General features: G+C 38.2%; 1 protein-coding gene across 4 annotated transcripts in view; it reads left to right on the top strand.

The window, feature by feature from the left end:
* The window catches only part of THADA (THADA armadillo repeat containing), a 279,146-nt gene that overhangs the window by 43,973 nt on the left and 216,309 nt on the right, over positions 1–18,864 (top strand). For all 4 annotated transcript variants that reach the window (XM_084901467.1, XM_084901468.1, XM_084901466.1 and 1 more), the window contains exons 21-22: positions 263–420; positions 6,929–7,038. In XM_084901467.1, coding sequence (XP_084757593.1) covers positions 263–420; positions 6,929–7,038 — 268 coding nt within the window. The remainder of the gene's footprint in view (positions 1–262; positions 421–6,928; positions 7,039–18,864) is intronic.

The following is an 18,864-nucleotide window of genomic DNA, read 5'->3' as shown; positions in this document are numbered from 1 at the left end:
GGTTATACTTAAGTTTTGAAATAATATTTATTGTATTATATTTTTTAATTTATTTTGAAAATGATATATTAAAGAAATAACACAATTCCTACTCATAGGACATGCTCAACAAATGTTAGTTATTTTTTCCTGAATAAATATAATTTATGACAAATTGGTTTGTTTAAGCAGATTATTTGTAGGGAATTACGAATAAGTTCTAAGAAACCTGGATGTGAGCAATCAAGTGTTGCAATAGATTTTTTTTTTTTTTTTTTTTTAGGTAAAGACAGAAAAACATGTGATGTAACCGCTCAGATGGTGCTGGTATGCTGTTGGAGAAGCATGAAGGAAGTTTCTTTACTTTTAGGCACACTGTGCCAGCTTCTCCCCATGCAATCCCTGCCAGAATCTCCTGATGGATTATTGACGGTGGAGCAGGTAGGTTAGATGTTTATTCACCTGCTATCATTTCTGGTCAAAGCACAGATCACAAATTTTTATGTATAACTCAACTTAAAAAAAAAAGGAATTATGAATATTTCTTGAATAAAGTCACACAGTTACCAACTGAAGAAAGTTTATGGTAGTTTAAGAATTAGACCTTGTGATACATTTCAAAACTACGTAATTTTTGCAAACATTTTTATTTTTCTAAAGTTATATAAATGACTATAGATTTTTCACCTCACTTTTATCTTCAATATTATTACTTTAATTAACACATACAAATTTAAATTTAAATGAAATGGTCTATTTAGTAAAATTCCACAAACCTCTTAAATTTTGCAAAGAAAAAATAGTAATACATTGATTGATTCTGGATCTCTTGTCTCCCACTCCATTGATAATAAATTTGTAGTCACTTTTTTCTTATTGGCTGACTTTTATTTCAAGACCACAAAGTTAGTTCACCATCTGGGACTGTTCAAGTGACATGAGTGCAATGTTTACAAGAAATTTGCTTACCATAAGCATTTCACTTGGAAATACTTTAGATTTATTAGATTTCTGTTTTTTAATTGATTCCCTCTTCCTCTTCATGTGGTTTCAACAAATCCATTTTCCACCATTTTCTAGCAAAGATACGCAACATGAACTTTCATTTTTAACCTTTTTCAAATAAAGATAATTTTGCCCTTAGGGTGTTACAACATTTGAGAACAAAACAAACGTTGTAGTGTGCTAATGCTGATTATTTCTGTAATAACCGTGTGACTAGTCCCATGGGAATAATGCTAATATTTTTATTCTCACACTCTCTTAGGCTCATGTGTTTGCATCTGGTTAGCGGCTAGGCTTGTGATGATGTTGCAAGGCCTTGAGATGGAGAATGGCAGAGAGAACAGTACATGGCCAGCATCATTCTGTTCCTTATTCTCTTCCAAATCAAATAGGTGTTAGTGTCTTAGTGTTACTTGCAGTCTTTGCTGGTGATTGACTGTAGTGCCAATACCAGTGTATTTGCTGAGGAACCCGGCTATGATTAATGATTACTTCACTGATGGTCACCATCTCACTAAACAGTAAACACATGCTAGAGTCTCAGCTTTTCAAGGACTAGTTAAAACATCTAGTTTTTTTGGTTTGTTGGATAATGTTTACAAAACAACAACAAGGGAAACATATTTTGCTTTTACTGTAACTGAGAAAGACCTGAAAGCTTCCTTTGAAAATTATTTTGCCTTGACATCTTTTATGTAGCACCCAAATCTTACGAATTTAATTTATGTGGGATACCCATGTTAATATTGGGGGTTATTATACAGTAAAAGAGATGTGTGTAAAAGAGCAGCAGCAATAATAACAAAGTGGCTCTTATAAACCAAAGAACTCTTCTAATGACTGTTTTCTTGAAAAAAAAAAAATTGCATCCTGTTTTTCGGTAAAATATTACTTTCTATTCTAATGAGGTTTAGTCATTTTCCTATGTCGCTGTTTATGTGTGACCTCACTTATATAGGTTTGAGAAGAATTAACTGGATGAATGATCAAGAATGTCCATAATAGCACTGTTCTGGCACTGAAACCCTGCCTTCTGTGGAACACTTCATTCTTGGTCATGCTGACTTCAAAGAAATGCCTCAGTTTAGGGGCATATTTAGTCAATGAAAACCCAAAGTCTTCAAGAAATTAGGTTTATTCATATTACTGGAGGAGTTCTGCTTTTAAACATAAAATTTGTTCTATGAAATACTCCCATGTACTTAAAAATGCTTGCGAATTAAAAAATATAAATGACTGAGAAGAATGTAATTTACATTGAAGCGGCTGAGCCATGCCTAAGGTCCACCTGCCTTCCAAGGGCCGTGGCGACACTAGATCTGTGCACTTAGTGCCAAAACTAAGAATTTAAAAGTCAACACCTTCTCTGAGGGCAATCAGAACAGACTCGCAGAGCAGAGGCAGAACGCTACCCTTTATGGGGGAGAATGTAGAATTTGGATTTCTTATTCCCCAGACCAGTCATAACTGTGATCTGCTTTCCTCTCAGTGGATGAAGGAGGCAGTTCCTTAACATCCTAAAATACTGATGTTCAGCCTTTGCTTCTCTACTCTCCACATTACCGTTCACTCTTGAAAAACTAGTGTAGTAATTCAGTTGTAATTTCTTGTCTTGAATGTAGTTGGCAGAGGATTTCCTTTATAGCCCAGTTCCTTTAGAGCCATCTTTATGGCCCTTTGTTGGGGGGGGGGGGGGGGGAGTAGGGGCGGGGAGAGACACGACACTTAAACACCATGTATGTGAGTGTGGTTTATGATGGGCCAGGTAGTGAGGTTACAGTGTGGAGATTTTTGTTGCTGTACAAGAACTGGAGCTCATTGTAATTCTGAATATTCAGTGCCGTGTTCACAAACGATGAGAGCTGGAAGGGTCACAGAGATGATATTATCCAGCTCCCTTGTACAAGGCGAAACCGAAGCCCTTGGATGCTACCTGGTCTGCCCAAGATCACAAAGCTGGTTTGTGGCAGCTCTGGGACAGGAACCCGATTCTTCTCCTTTGCAGCCTGTGTTCTGACAGGGCACAGTGCTGCTTTTGTTCTGACCGGCTCATTTAATTTTTCTTTAAATTTAATTTTCCCACTTCCCATACCCAACCAAATTTTTGCAAGCAACAGGATAGTCAGGCCACTTGCTGCTGAACTTTTTTAGCAAATGATTCCTCTCCCTAAGCCACTTGGGAAGCAGCGTGTGTCCCCCGCAGCTTCACCAAGAGGGAAATGTGTTCATTCAGAGGCGGTCTGACTCTCCTCCCTCGAGGTAGTCACATCATGAAAGGTTCTTTCATAATGTCCCTGTGCAAGAGGCAGAGATAAAACCAGCTTTGAGGGACGTAAGCCGAGACCCCTCAAGAATGAGCGGTACGTGCAACCTTATCTCGCAACTTCCTGACTGGTGTGTGTCTAGGCTTCAAGCTGGATGTTTTGCTGACATGGAGTTTTTGCTTGATACGTTTTGTTGGTCCTCTTTCCAGGGGATATCAGATACCCAGTTCCTGCTGATTTTTTTTAAAAACAACTTCCTCTATGCAGAGTATCAATTCATATACATACATTTCCCCTGCTATTCCTAAAAAGAAGCTTTTGGATAGATTTCTCTGGCTGCTCTCCCCTTGGTAGTAATGATTACTACAGAAATCACATGAATAGAAATAATGATCAACTATTAGAAATAGGTCTTTTTTAAACTCCTATTTTAGATTCTTTTGTAATTTTCATGATGTACATGGCTAAGTGGGTTTATACATTCCCTCAGGTCTTTTGTTATTGTTTTAGGTTTTCTGTAATGGACCTCAAAATGGGAAGTGATTATTAGCATTCATAAGTTAAGAAATTGTCTTTTGTATTTTCTTTGCCCAGATTTTTAAAAAAGAAATTATGAAAAAGTATCCCTTGAATTGTACTGAAGGCAGGTTCACATTTTTAAGCTGTGAAATGAAGTTAAGCACAACATTTAGTGACCTCTTTATTGATTGTCTTACTACAAGGGTACTGTGGGAACATAAAGAAATATAATATGTGGTTCTCTGACCTCAAGAGCTTATAAATATAAAAGGGGATTGAAGAAACTCAGCCTAAAGGACAGCAGTTAAAATGGCACATAGTTAAGAATTTGCTATAAATCAAAGAACAAACATTCTAGTAAGAAGATGGTCGAATAACAGAAAACTATTATCTTTGTTGTTATTATGTAAGAGAACAATATTTAGGCATTGAAGAAATCCCAAATATTACTAAGAAACCAATATAGTAGAAAAATGTACCATTGAAAACATTAATTATCTTACTATAGTGTAAACTTTTATAAACTATACCATTTAACAAAAGTGGAATTAGAAACTCCTATTAATATTTCTAAGGTTATAAGAAGTGGCTGTGACGTAAAGCCAGATTTTATTTATTTATTTATTTATTTATTTATTTATTTATTTATTGTTACTCCTCACTCGAGGATATTTTTCCATTAACTTTTAGAGAGAGTAAAAGAGAGAGGAAAAGACAGAGAGAAATATCCATGTGAGAGAAACATATCGATTGGTTGCTTCCTGCATGTGCCCCAACCAGGGCCCGGGTTGGGGAGAAGTCTGCAACCAAGGTACATGCTCTTGACCTGAGTCAAACCCGGCACCTTTTAGTCCTCAGGCTGATGCTCTGTCTACTATCCCAAAAAAGCTAGGGCTTAAAGTCAGACTTCAGTTTAGAATTAAGCATTACACTTTGATGATACAAAATAAAAACAAAAATGGTCATTTATTGCTTGCTATACTGTGCCAGGTACTCTGCTAAATGTCATATGTATAATCTCCTTTTTCTCTCAGAATAATCCTGTGAGGTAGGTCCTAGTGTTATCCCAGTTTCACAGACCAGGGAACTGTTACTTAATTAGTTGCCTTAGTAAGGAGGCCAAGTAGGGAGCCTGAACTCAGCCCTCTTAAGCACTGTACAGTGTTTTCATAAAACGTTCCATGCATGTTTAAATTCTCTTGGGTTTATCTAATTTATAATGAGTGGAATTAGCCTTGATCTTTCTTCTGTATTTCTGTCTACTGGCGTATATAAAGGACAAATAAAAAATATATTTACTCTTGTCCTTCGTGAGTTTTGTGCTCTAGACGAGCAGTTAGCTCCCCTAAGTAGAACGCTGGTGAATTACAGATGCTTAGTATCGTGACATGTAGCAGTACTTCCCTGTGGCATTTTACACCTTGTAAGTTCATAAAGCATATTAATATGCCTATAGAAGTAGGCTTTATGAAAAGTCAGAAAGCAGGAGCTGCTAAACTTAAAAAGACAATGACTAGAATTGAATTTTAAGAATAGAAAGCAGGCCTTTCTTGTATTTTTACCTTAATTCCCTTTAAAAAAATCTTGATATCCATGTTATTTATTAAAATATTTTCTGAAGACATCATCTACATTAAAAGAAAGCTTTTTATGAACTGTAAATAAGACCTTAGTGGCATGTAATAGAAAGTTTTCAGAGGATTTTTTTTTTCACTTTTAAAATTAAATGTAAAGATTCTGTTTCCCATTCTGACTGTTGTCATTACTTTCTAAGTCATTTGCACCAGCTGTGTTCCCTGTAGTCTCATTGTCCAGCCTGGCCAGAGCTATTAGGGCACACTGCCTTCTGCACTTTGTAATGGGCGCATCCCTAACCATTCACCGCTTTCTGGCCTAAAACTTCAAGGCCATTCAGCCGAGTTTGCTAACCCTGTCAGATATATTCTGTATTCGGTCATGTAAAAAGATCCAGTCAAGTGTCTGGCTGGGAGCAGGTACTTAATTGTTTATTCATTCAGTCTCCCCACCCAGTTTCTTCCCATGTTAGTTATCCTCTTCCTTTGTGGTCCATCAAGTATATCCTATTTGACATCTGGATATGAAGCTTCTTCTAATAATCTATTCCAGAACAGAAGAATCTTTCATTTCTAATGAAATGAAATGAGATGAGCTTCCAGGGGGCACCCCCCAGCATATTGGTTTCCTCTGAACTGAAGCACTGTGAGGACAGATATCTTGGTTTGTTTTGCCCTTTCTCCCCTTGCACGAATCTGCTAAGCATTCGGTGGGGTGCTGAAGTTTTATTTAAAATCTTGTGTTTTTTTGAAGCCAATACCCACCAAATGTTAATAAAAATACAGCCAGCCCAACCAGTTTAACAGTACAAAACCTCATCAATAACTAATTGTTAGTCATGTCTTCTTTAAAATAAATGGTCATATTTGTAATTTGTCTAACCTTGCCTGCAGAGGGGCAACATATAGGAAAGCTGTGGGTAGCCTTTTGGAAAATTCCATGATTCTGACTCAGTGATGCCTGTCAATTTTCAGTCCTTTGCACCAAATCTTGCCATTCACATTTGTGTATCTCTAAAAGGTATTTATCGGGAGCTGTTTAATGGGTTGGAGTTTCATTTTGGTTATGATGAAAATGTTCTGTAGATGGATGGTGGTGATGATTGCACAACAATGTGAATATGCTGAGTGCCACTGATCTGTATCCTTAAAGATGGTTAAAATGGTCAATTTCATTATGTGTATTCTAACCACGAGGATTGTCACCTTGTGTGATTGGCCTTTGGTGTTGAGTGATACACTGTCAGATTTGTGAGGCTAGCTTAGGGAGGCAACTCTAATATAGCAGTTCAAGATTGCCGACTCTGGAGCCAGACTGCCAAGGTTTGTGTACTGGATCTACACTTCCACGCTGTGTGACCTTGAATAAGTGACTCGGCCTTTCTAGGCCTCATTTTCTCCATTGTAAAATAGAGTTAATAGTGCTTATTTCATGGATTATTATGAAGATTAACTTACATAAAAATGCTTAAAATACTACCTGTCACACAGTAAGTGCTATGGATGGACATCTATCTAGCTCCGAGTTCTAAATGCTGTTACAAGCATAGACTGAACACTTATTTATTTCTAAATTTTGTTTAAAAGGTAAAAGAAGTAGGAGAACACTTTAAACAGCACCTTTTACAGTCCAGGCACCGAGGAGCGTTTGAACTGGCTTACACGGGCTTCGTGAAACTCACCGAAATACTAAACAGGTAAAACAAAACAAATTCTTCTGTGTACATTTTAAAAAGACTAACTGTCCCAACCATGTGCTTGAAGTAGAATGTAGTTGTATCTTTTGATGTTTAACTCTTGGAAGAAATCGTTTTCTTAGGTTTCATTGTATGATTTACTGCAGATGCAAATGTCCAAACCGGGTTGTTCTCTCATTGAAAGGTGATTTGAAGAAAACTCAAAGATTTTGCTAAAAAAGAGCTTTGAAGTTACCATTTCTTTTCTTAAATGAAATGACTATTTTGTCTGTTTGAATACTGCTTGGTATGTGGAATAAAAGAAGCCCTCCAGCCGAAACCGGTTTGGCTCAGCTGTAGAGCGTCAGTCTGTGGACTGAACGGTCCCAGGTTGGATTCCGATCAGGGGCATGTACGTTGGTTGCGGGCACATCCCCGGTAGGGGGTGTGCAAGAGGCAGCTGGTCGATGTTCCTCTCTCATCGACGTTTCTAGCTCTCTATCTCTCTCCCTTCATCTCTGTAAAAAATCAATAAAATACATTTAAAAAAAGAAAAAAGAAAAAAAAAAAAAAAAAGAAGCCCTCCAGTTCTTTGGATTTTTGTGTATTACAGACAGAGAAAGGATTTTATGGATATTTTTTTCTTTTTCTTTTTTTGGTAGTTTTATAGGAAAAATTTTTAAAGAACAATAATAGACAAAAGTGTATAAAAGATCTTCCCCTCTTATTTGAAAAAATACTTAGGTAGATTTCATATATTTAGCCTCCCCCCCCCCCTCCCCCCCCCCCCCCGACACACACACACACATTATTGGTGCTGATAATTTCATTCATTCATAGACTAGATTTCCTCCAAATAGCTTCTGAGGAAACCTTAAATTACTTAATGACTAAGTGTTCATGGCAAGTGTTCTCTAAATAAGAGGTAGTATTTTCCAGGAAAACATTTCCATTGCCTGGAAACGTTTTGAAATGAAGAAGAGTTCTGCCAGCCTTGTAGCCTCAGCAAACATTTTATTTTGGGCTGTTAGATTATCCTTGAATATTTTGACACTTTTTTTTTTCACACTCTTGGTAAAAATATTTATAAAACATTTTGGCAGTTATGGGCTGCACAGAATACCTTTAAATGATATCCTAGAATATGTTCCTGACTTTAAACTACTGATCTTGAAAATATTTTATTACCTTTTCAACTTATTCTTTCCAGTGTAGACATGGCTTAGTAATATTTTTTTTCTCACAATACAACACACTTTCCTCTCTTTAAAATCAATTAATAAGTATTTATTGAACACTAGTTGTATGCTTGGTTTGGAGGATATAACATAATACTGTGCTTGGTTTGGAGGATATAATACTTCTTTATAAGACAAACTTCCTTTTCTCAAAGAGCTTATGGTTTAATTTGTGAAATAAGCAGGATGAAATTCAAAATACTTAACAAATAGTATTTCATGGGCACTGATGGCTCAGAACAGACTTTGGGCATAAGCATCCAATATCGCTGTATGTACAGGTGTGTGTTAGCTGAATACCAACCTGGAAAGTGAGACTAAGATAAACAATCTAATATAATTATCAATATTGGGATGAAATTTACAAATTCTGTAGGAATATCAGAGAGAGAAAGTAATGGGGATAGGCTGGTAGGGCTTAATGGGAGAGGTGGGATTTGTGCTAATGGATGAGTAAGGATTAAGTAGATAGGAGAAAGGAAGGGCCCATGCTCTAACCAGTGAAAAAACCGGCCAGGGCTCTCTCTGACTTTTGTTGTATAGATCAAATAAAATAGATATTTATGAAGACCCTTTTCATTGTAAAATGTTCTATAAATGTACACCATTATGAGGTTGTGGTGTTCCTGTGTAAAGTAGTTTCTTTGTTGGAGGTCTTAGGTTATATGGATTGTAAATGATAGATTGTAGAACCTGGAATCAGGTGTAACAATCTAGCTTTGAGCTAATGAGAGCTCCTCTGTGATGGTGGCTCTGGCAACGGAGGTGAAGAAGTGGCATCTCAGTTAACCTTCAGCCCCACACGGTAAAAGCTCTACATATGATGAATTGACTGTTAGAAGGAGAGCTGTGGACATTATATTTCATGATTTTATATGTCAGGAATTAAGGAGTACTCAACTGGGTGATTCTTTTCCTCAGGGTATTTACCAAGTTCAATTGATGGCATCCAAGACAGCTTTATTCACATTTCTGGCCATCAGCACCCAACATTGCTATGTGTTCGGGTGTGTGTTTGCTGAATACCAACCAGGAAAGTGAGACCAGCATATTTGAGCAAGATAAGAAGATTGATGGGATAGAAAATTGGGCTTAGTTGAGACTACATGTGGCCTCTCAGCATGGCAGTCTTAGGGTAGTTGAAATTCTCATAGGGCAGCTTAAACCCCCTCCCCCCCCAAACACACACACACACACACACACACACACAAAACAAAACAGAGTATGCCAAGAGAATTAGGCAGAAGTTGCGTGGTCTGTTCTGACCTCGCCTCGGAAGTCTGATGGCATTGCTTCAGTCACATTCTTTCGGTAATAAGTGAGTTTTAAGTTCAGTCCAAATCCAAGGGGAGAGGAATTAGACTCCACCATTTGATGGCAAAGTGGCAAGATCACACTGTAGAAATGCACATGGGGGTGGGGATAGTGCAGTGCCTATCTTTGTAAAATGCAGACGGCTACCTGAACCAACTGAACGTGAGCGATGGAGGTCCCCAGGCCGCCCACACTTGTCCCTGCGCTTTCATTCTTGGTGATAGAAAGGTGGATTTGATATTAACAAAGATAAGGAAACTGAAAGAGAGAGTTAGTTTAATAAAAATAAATAAATTTGTATGTGTTGAGTATGAGATTATGATGGCATATCCTGATGGAAATATTTATCAGAGCTTGGAGATAGGGGATTAGTTTGGGTTATAAAACAGAAACAGAGATGTAGATTTATGAGTTGTCACCATAAACATCATAGTTAATAGGGAGGGTGTACCGTATAAGGAAGAAGAATAGAGGACCAAAGACGGAGACTTTTGGGCAAGTATACTTTTTGGTTGAATGGTACAGATGAAGGCATTCCAAATAAATGGAATGGGGAGACTAGGCAAGGCCCAGGGTTGGTATCTCAGCCATTTCTCGTGGTTGTCAATACTGGATTTTAACCAACTGTTGTGAGTTCTCAACTGTTGCTTCCAGACCAAGTGGTTCTTGATCCCTCTGGAGACATTTCAGGTCTGCTGAACAGAATGTTTTGCAGAGAACATCTTTACAGTATGTGTGGTTTCCTTTTGTTTGGTTATTATTTTTTAAAGGAAATGTGTTGTTGTTTTATCCCTTGAAAGCTTTTTATAGGCTCTTAACTTAAGAAAAAGTTATTTAGGCATACAATATTTAAAACATTTGCAACATTTAATGCAAATCTGCTGAAAAATGGAGGCCAACTGCTGGTCACCTCTTGAAATACAGCTGTGTTGAGGAAGGAAGCACTTAAAGAGATTCATGGATAAATAACCAAGAGTTAAACATGAGCCACATTGTTTGAATTGGTTTTAATTGGATTATTCAAGATGTCATCAAATGTAAACTGACTTTGCTACTAAACAATCTGTTAAACAATTCACTATTGAACTAATTAACTATTCACTATTAAATAATCATCTATGAAGAAGTAGAAATGGGAAGCATTTTTTTTTCTGGAAAATTTTTTGAAAGCAGTACTTGCGCGCACACACACACACACAATATATATATATATAGTTAATTTTCTGGAATCTAATGTTCTTATATGGTGCTTTCTAATTAGCATTTGGTAAAATATTCATATTCTCTTTTAAAAAATATAATTACCAGTCTAAACATTTGATTGGAATGGTTAAATGCATTAAAGTCCTAACTCTAAATTCAAGTTTCTGATGACATTCATACTTCTTGTTTATTCTCTCTGTGACCTTAATATTTTAAGTTGTTTTTCTAATGAAAAACAGAATCCTAAACTGGGGTGGTAAGCTGGTGAATCTAGTGTTCATTTTTCTAACCATTTATTAAAAGCTTAATTTTAAGGGACTAAATTACTGACTATAATTCTAAATCTAATAGGGAAGTTTGTGAATACTTGATATTGTCTTCTCTTCATATATATGAATTGCTCTACTAATTGAAGTATAGTTTAACTTACAAATATTTATTGCAGTAATTATAATCATTTTCACATTATTGGCTTGAAAAAATGAACTGCTGACATTTAGCAGTTTTTGTCATAAAATGCTAGTGCTGACTCATGGATGTCAGCAATTATGGTGGACAGTGGTAATTTAAATATGTGTTGAAACTTTCCTCAGTTAATTATAGCTACTACAATTCAAATAAATCCAACAGAAAACATCTTATGAACAACTGAAATGTAATAACGGAAAAAAATATACCCTACCTTATTGGAGAATTACAATTGGATTGAGCCTAAACTGGCAGTCGGACATCCATCTCACAATCTGGATTGCTGGCTCCCAACCACTTGTCTGCCTACCAGCCTGATAACCCCTTAACCACTCCCCTGCCAGTCTGACTGATGCCTAACTGCTCCCCTGACATCCCGATTGCCCCCAACTGCCCTCCCCTGCTGGCCTGATCAACTCTAACTGCCCTCCCCTGCAGGCCTGGTCCCCTTCATCCCCCAACTGTCCTCCCCTGCTGAGGCCAGTTATGCAAATTGTAATACCAAATTTTCTGTCATGCCCTCACACAAGATGGCCACCCCCATGTGGTTACATGATGGCTGCCACAAAATGGCCAGCAGGGGAGGGCAGTTGTGAGCAATCAGGCCAGCAGAGGAGGGAAGTTAGGGGTGACCAGGCCAGCAGGGGTGGGCAGTTGGGGAGGGATGGAGAGGGCAGCATGGGGAGCTCTAGGAGGGTGGCAGAGAGCTGCTGGAGCACGGATTCGTGTGCAGGGCTACTAGTATTAAATATTAGGAGAATCAACAATCTGGTACATTCTTCTAAATACTTTAAAATATATATATATATATATATACATATTTTTAATTGATTTCAAAGAGGAAGGGAGAGGGAGAGAGAGATAGAAACATCAATGATGATCGAGAATCATTGATTAGCTGCCTATTGCACGCCCCTTTCTGTGGATCAAGCCCTCAATCCAGGCATGTGCCCTGTCGGGGAATCGAACTGTGACCTCCAGGTTCATAGGTCGATACTCAACCATGAACTGCACTGGCCTGGCCTAACCACCTCTTTTAATCTACCATATTTTGCTCTTCCCTTCATGGCCTTTTGATTGGTAATTCAATTTAGATTTTGGTCATCGTTATTGTCTGTGCCTGTAGCTAAGGCTTCAAAATACCCCCGTGATGTTTTAGCCTGCAGTAAACCTCAACAATACTCGATATTAGGGAGATAAAGATGGCTTCTGTTGATATGTAACTTTCTCATTGGGTCTCATTTGGGCGAATCATTTTTCAGGTTTAAAATTTCTCCAGGCTTCAGGGTTCTCTTTAAAATGTGTGTGCACAGGCACACAACCTTCACATCTGTCACTGTTTATTTTAACTGAAATAATAAACTTGGGCTTTTAAATAATAAACATAAAACTTGGCTAAAGAATGAATGGAGTGGAGAATTGAGATTATGAAATAATTGGAGATTGGAAAAATCTCTAATTTAGGAAAAATAATATACCAAATAAGTTTTAAGAAGTGATGGTAACATTTTTCAATTACCAATAGTAATATAACTAATCAGAACTCAATAAAAAATAGCTCTGTGTTACCATACTTAGGTGAATGGATGGAGCCATTCAAAAACCACTTTGTAGTCAGGGAACCTGATTTATTGGCACAAAATAGTCTAATGACCCATTAGTTGGGTATACAGAATATGTAATTTGATTTTGGTCTGTGGTTTTATGCTTATCTTAGGAATACTTATCCACTATGAGTGAGATAGCTTTGTGGATAGAAATTGGACTAATCTGTTTATGGAACAATAATTTGCTCTAGTGATCTGCTCAAGACAGTACAAAGGCCTAAACCCCAGCCTGGCCTGGCCTGGCCTGTTCATTCCTGTTGCTTTTACTAGGGACTCAGGTCATAGCACTTGGCAAAGAAGAGACAAAACAACCTTCAACAAAATTCTCTGCCTCTTTTCCATCAGCACCCCAACCCCCTATTACTTAAAATTTCTACTACTTCTTTTTTGAAAAAAATAAAATACATTTAAGTTTATTTTTTAAATTTATCTTTATTGTTTAAAGTATTACAGATGTCCCCTTTGCTATTCCCCCCCACCAATTGACCCCCTCCACCCCTCCACACCCCCTCCCAGACCTTCAGCACACTATTGTCTGTGTCCATGGGCTATGCATATATGCAAATAAGTTCTTGTCTATGATAAACAAGAAAACCAGAGTGGTCTGATTCCTCCCACCACCCTCTTAACCACATCTCCCTTGGAGTGTAGAGAAAAGAATATTGAGATATAAATTAGACCTGAGTTCCATCTACCAACTTTTTTGACGCTAGGAGAGCCGTTTATCCCCTCGGGCCTGTATGTATCCTCCGATAAACTAAAGAGTTCAGCTTTCCAAGGCTACTTTCAGCTCAGCCTTCTGCTCATTCATTATACAATGCTGCTTTCTAGTTTTTTGATTTGGGGAATCTGGGGATTTGAGGTATGAAAAAAGATTGAGGGAAGTTGGATACATTTTTTTAGTAAACTTCCCTTAGTACTGGCAAACTAATCTCTTATGAGCATTTTGTGGATTAATAACATTTAGTGAGAGTTGTTTATGAAGAACCTTGAATCCCTTGTAAGAAAGTTACAGTTTTTATGATGTACTCAGAGACTGAAGACACTGCTTATTTTGTATTAATTTGACATGGGAGTGAAATAAAACAAAGGAGCCTTCAGACAAAGAGGATGTCTGCTCTTTCAGTGGAAAGGCTCTCACAAAAGCAGGGTTGGAATTCCCCACTGCTGTGCTTGGTGACTGCATAGAGTTGGCACGAAGAACCAAGTCCTGCCTCACTCAGAACTTTTCCCTTTTCCTTGCCGACCCCTGGGTTGTGTGATGAGGAACCAAAACCAACAACGAGAGTTTTTTGCATTGTTCTGGAGAACCTTGTCTGCTTCCATTTTTACCTCTGAATTCCTTCATTTATCATAAACACCAGCAACTCTGGAGTTTTGAAATCACTTCCTTATAATGTAAGATTTCCTTGCTGGGGTGTAAACAGAACTTCATTGACTAGTCACAACTCTAGGTTAGGTTATTGTGCTTTTATAAGCACAGTGATTTTACCACTGCGAAGCCGTCAAGTTCTAGCCTTCCTTTTTTACTTGGTTTTGCAATCATTTGCCTACCTGAAGGCACAGCGAATGCACAGCAGCTGGCACCAACACTAGCTGGCCCTTATTTAATAACACATCCATATATTTCTTCAACTTCTATTGTGTGCCAGAGGCAGTGTTAGAAACACCCTGTTTGGCCACTGAGAGAATGATGTGGTAGGTGAGGATTGCTGTGACCCTCGACACAATTTTTAAGGTCTATATTTGAAACTTTAACTGTAGACCTAAGAGGATCATATGAAGGAAGACCTGAACAAGGGCTAAGGTTTGTGTGGGGCCATGCTGAGGTATTTTGGGGACATTCTCATGAGGAGCTTTGGGTACTGTAAGAATTTAGGGTCATTGTTTTCTCTATTTGTTACAGTAACCCAGGTAATAATATCTCATTGAATTTCATAGTGTTTTAACAATAGTTTTTATTTTCATTATTAGGCACTGAGAAATCAAGTGATTTGTCCGCAGTCACATGACTTTTTTTCAGTGTCCTCTATTTTCATCTATATGAAGGAATAAAACTCTTATATCTATGTATTGTATATCAGACCGATTCTATACCCCCTTGATTGCCTGTATGTCATTTATTCCGATATGTGATACGCAGTGTGTTAGGACTCTAAGTGTGTTATTCTGAATAACCAGGCTGAGAATTTATTATTTTTTAAAGTATTGTTGATAGCTGTGTTCATTCAGATAGTGATGGTGATGACGGATGATCTTCAGCTTGAGTAAACACATCATTTACTTTATATCAAGACTAGAGGCCCAGTGCACGAATTCATGCACAGGTGGGGTCCAGCCTGCCCGCTCTGATCAGAGCTGACTGGGACATGGTTAGCTGTGGGGAGAGGATGCGGGAAGTTGGCTGCTGGCCCTGCCCCAGATCGGACCAGTTGGCTGGCACAGTGCATGTCATAGTGATCGGTCATTCTGGTTGTTCCGCTTGTTCAGTCACTTAGCTTTTATATATATAGATTTGGGACATATTCTGGTTTTGTCCCAAAACAATCACTCTCTCTCTTGCATTATTTGTAAATATTTTGATGATTAACATGTGAAAAACCAGCAAGAGAAATAAGGGACCTTGGTAAGGTAAAAGTTTATTAACAATCAATCAGTAGATAAAAAGCTTTGTTTTTATTGATATTTATTTTTCTTGACCAAATAACTTATTCTTAAAATATATTTTATTGATTTTTTACAGAGAGGAGGAGAGAGAGTTAGAAACATGGATGAGAGAGAAACATCAATCAGCTGCCTCCTGCACACCCCCTACTAGAGATGTGCCTGCAACCAAGGTACATGCCCTTGACCGGAATCAAACCTGTGACCCCCTCAGTCCACAGGCCGATGCTCTATCCACTGAGCCAAACTGGTTAGGGTCAAATAACTTATTTATTATAATGAATTTTCATTTGGGGTTGCTCTTTTAAAAAAAAAAAAAAATATATATATATATATATATATATATATATATATATATATATATATATATATAGTTTATTTATTTTTTTTTTACAGAGAGGAAGAGAGAGTGATAGAGAGTTAGAAACATCCATGAGAGAGAATCATCGATCAGTTGCCTCTTGCACAACCCCTACCGGGGATGTGCCCGCAACCAAGGTACAGGCCCTTGTCCAGAATTGAACCTGGGACCTTCCAGTCCGCAGGCCGACGCTCTATCCACTGAGCCAAACTGGTTTCGGCGACTGGAGTTGCTCTTAAACCTGATAAAATGAAGGTCTGTTTATGGGAAACGGAAAAGATTTTCTTCCTTCTTGTGCTAAAAGTCTTTAATGATAACAGCTTAGTAAATTAACTGTTATTTAGGAAATGAAGATATTGGCAGATTGAGGTTATACATAACTAGTTTTCTGGCAATTGAGTCTCAATGATTTTCTGGGAATTTTGCTTCATATTTTGGCTTTAAATATACTTCATGTTTAATATATATTAGATGCTTTTTGTTTGCAGGTGAGCTAATTTCTGTAGACCAGTGGTGAGTCATTTATCATAGTTAATGTAAGAAAACAGTTTATTAACAGCAGTTAAGGTCCCCAGTTGTCTAAGGGAGTTGGAGTACACACATATATACACACACATATATATTTTGTACTTTTTTCTTTCTGTGTACTATTTTGGGTGCATTTCCCGGAAAACTATCTTTTAAGTTATTCTTTAGAATTCATCTTACCTGTTATTTTTTCAAAAGTACATTTTAATTTCCAGTATTTCCAGAATCTTTATTATGGGCTTGTTCTTCAGTACTGTGTGTTCCTGATAATTTCTTGCTCTTTTAAAGTAGAATTTATTTCTTCATTTATTTCTTGAATATTCTAAAGTTATTTTAAGGAATATCTATTATTGGGCCAGTTCTTGTATATGGCTGGGGGGCCAGGACTGGCCTGGGAGAGATGCAGAACTAAGAGTCAAGGGAATCATAGGAGTAACGTCCAACACAGAGTCTAAATTGGAAACCAGTCAACTGAGGTATTCTGCAGAAAAGCTGATACAATCCAGGGGAATTACAAAGCAGAACAAAAAGTCTGGACTGGATGGTAGAAGTTGGCTCCTTGAGCATTTCCCAGAGTTCCTGAGGTTCCTGGATCGTTGGCAATGGGCAGAGAGTGCTCCGTGGAGGGCACTTTGCCAGCTTTGACCTTGGTGAACATTCTTCTGGCCTTTGTTTTCAAATTCCCCGATTTAACAAGGAGCATTTAGTCTTGGTATGCTACACTCAAGGGAATGAATAGGGGTGGTTAACTGTTTATAGTTATAATAACCCAGAATCCAAATGAGGGAATTGCCTCTATGCCTTTTCATAAAGTATTTTCTCGGTCATCTCATCTCCTACTTCCTTAACCCCACGTATGTGGGCCTCCTACCATCCTGACCACACATCCTTCAAAGCCCAGCACAAATTCCGCCCCTTCTGTGGCACTGTACTGACCCCTTGTACACCTTGTGCCTAGTAGTTGCTCTAAGTACATTGAAGCTTCAAGAAAGAAAAGGTTCTTGTGAAATGCAATATTTGGAGGAAGTTTCTGCAGTTTGGATGATAGAGATAAGTGTGGAGACTATAAGCAAATGCTGAGTTGGGAATATGGAGAAGGGAGATGGGGACCAGTAAAGTGAACAACTTCACTAGAACAAAAGATCCGTGTAGAAATTTGGAAAAACTTTTAAGGTTAGATTCAACTGGAAGGGTGTGGGCCAGGTCATAGGCAACCTTTCAAGCTGGAAGATTTGGTCAAGATGGAAAATGAGTTAGATCAAGATTTGTTAACAGTCAAAAGCCATTGTAAGTTCAGGGAAGGAAGGATGTTTCATGGTGAAATGGCTTACTCTGATCCGAGGCCTTACTTCTCCAATCGATGTGTGCCAGATCTGTGCCAGGGTTGGGGAGTATGACTGAACTAGTATTTGTTGTACTGATATTTTAGTGCACTTCATAAGAAAATAGGAAAATATCCCCATCTTCTGCTGTTGCTTTTCCCCCTCACATGGTGAATTCCTCCTACAGGATTCTTGGCCCTAGACTGCAGCATTATCTATAAGCCAGTCTTACATTGCCAGTGGTCATATGGTGGGGAAGAAAATACAAGTATATGAAACCCACTCGTAGATCAAGTAGTTTTTACTCACCTCTGTGTCTCCAACTTTTTTGTGTGTGAATGGGTAGGTCACAAAAAGATGACTTTTGCTTTAATTCCCTTTTTTCTTTTTCTTTTTCCTGCTCAGCCATTGTGGAGTAAATTAACCCTAAAATACTTAAAATGTTCTTTAAATGTATTTTCTTTGAATATGTATAATCTCTATAACTATGGAAAATAAATTACCATCATGTATAGAATTATGGTCTCTCTGTGGATACTGGAATTTTGCAGAACTGTAGAACATCTGTGAGAGCTTGTTTAACCATCTTTAGAACATTTTAAGTGTCAGTACAAGCCTCAGTGTGAAAGCTTATTTTCAGATAAGACACATGCTTTTGTAAGAATAGAATCTTCAATAGCTTCAAATCCTAAAACCCATAATAAATAGAAAAATAGAAAGGGAGACATTTTTTAGTTTTTCTCCCTTCAAATGTAAGGATATGTATTCTTTTCTAACAGTGAAAATATGTATTAACTAGTGGCCCAGTGCACGAAATCATGCATAGTTCAGTCCCTGGGCCAAGCCTTTCATCAGGGCCATCTTCCCAGGCTGCTGGCAGCCAGCCCCGTCCCCCACCGCCATCCACCCGGGTTCCCTTCCAGCAATGGGAGCCTTATGGCTGGGGTGGGGACTGAGAGGTCAGCTGTTCCCGCCCCCTCGCTGGCCCCACCCCTGATGCTGATTGCTGTCTGTGTGTGGGGCAACCGGAGGGGCGGGGGCTTTGGCCTGGCACCGCCTGCACCCCCACCACCCACACTGAGTCCCTGTTTGCCATCGGCCATTGGAGCCTGCTGGCTGGGGAAAGGGACTGAGAGGTGGTC

Source organism: Pipistrellus hanaki (genome assembly GCF_964339955.1).
Source record: "Pipistrellus hanaki genome assembly, chromosome: 12".
NCBI lineage: Eukaryota > Metazoa > Chordata > Mammalia > Chiroptera > Vespertilionidae > Pipistrellus > Pipistrellus hanaki.
The sequence above is the reverse complement of the archived record's forward strand: the minus strand, read 5'-3'. Positions and strand labels throughout refer to the sequence as shown.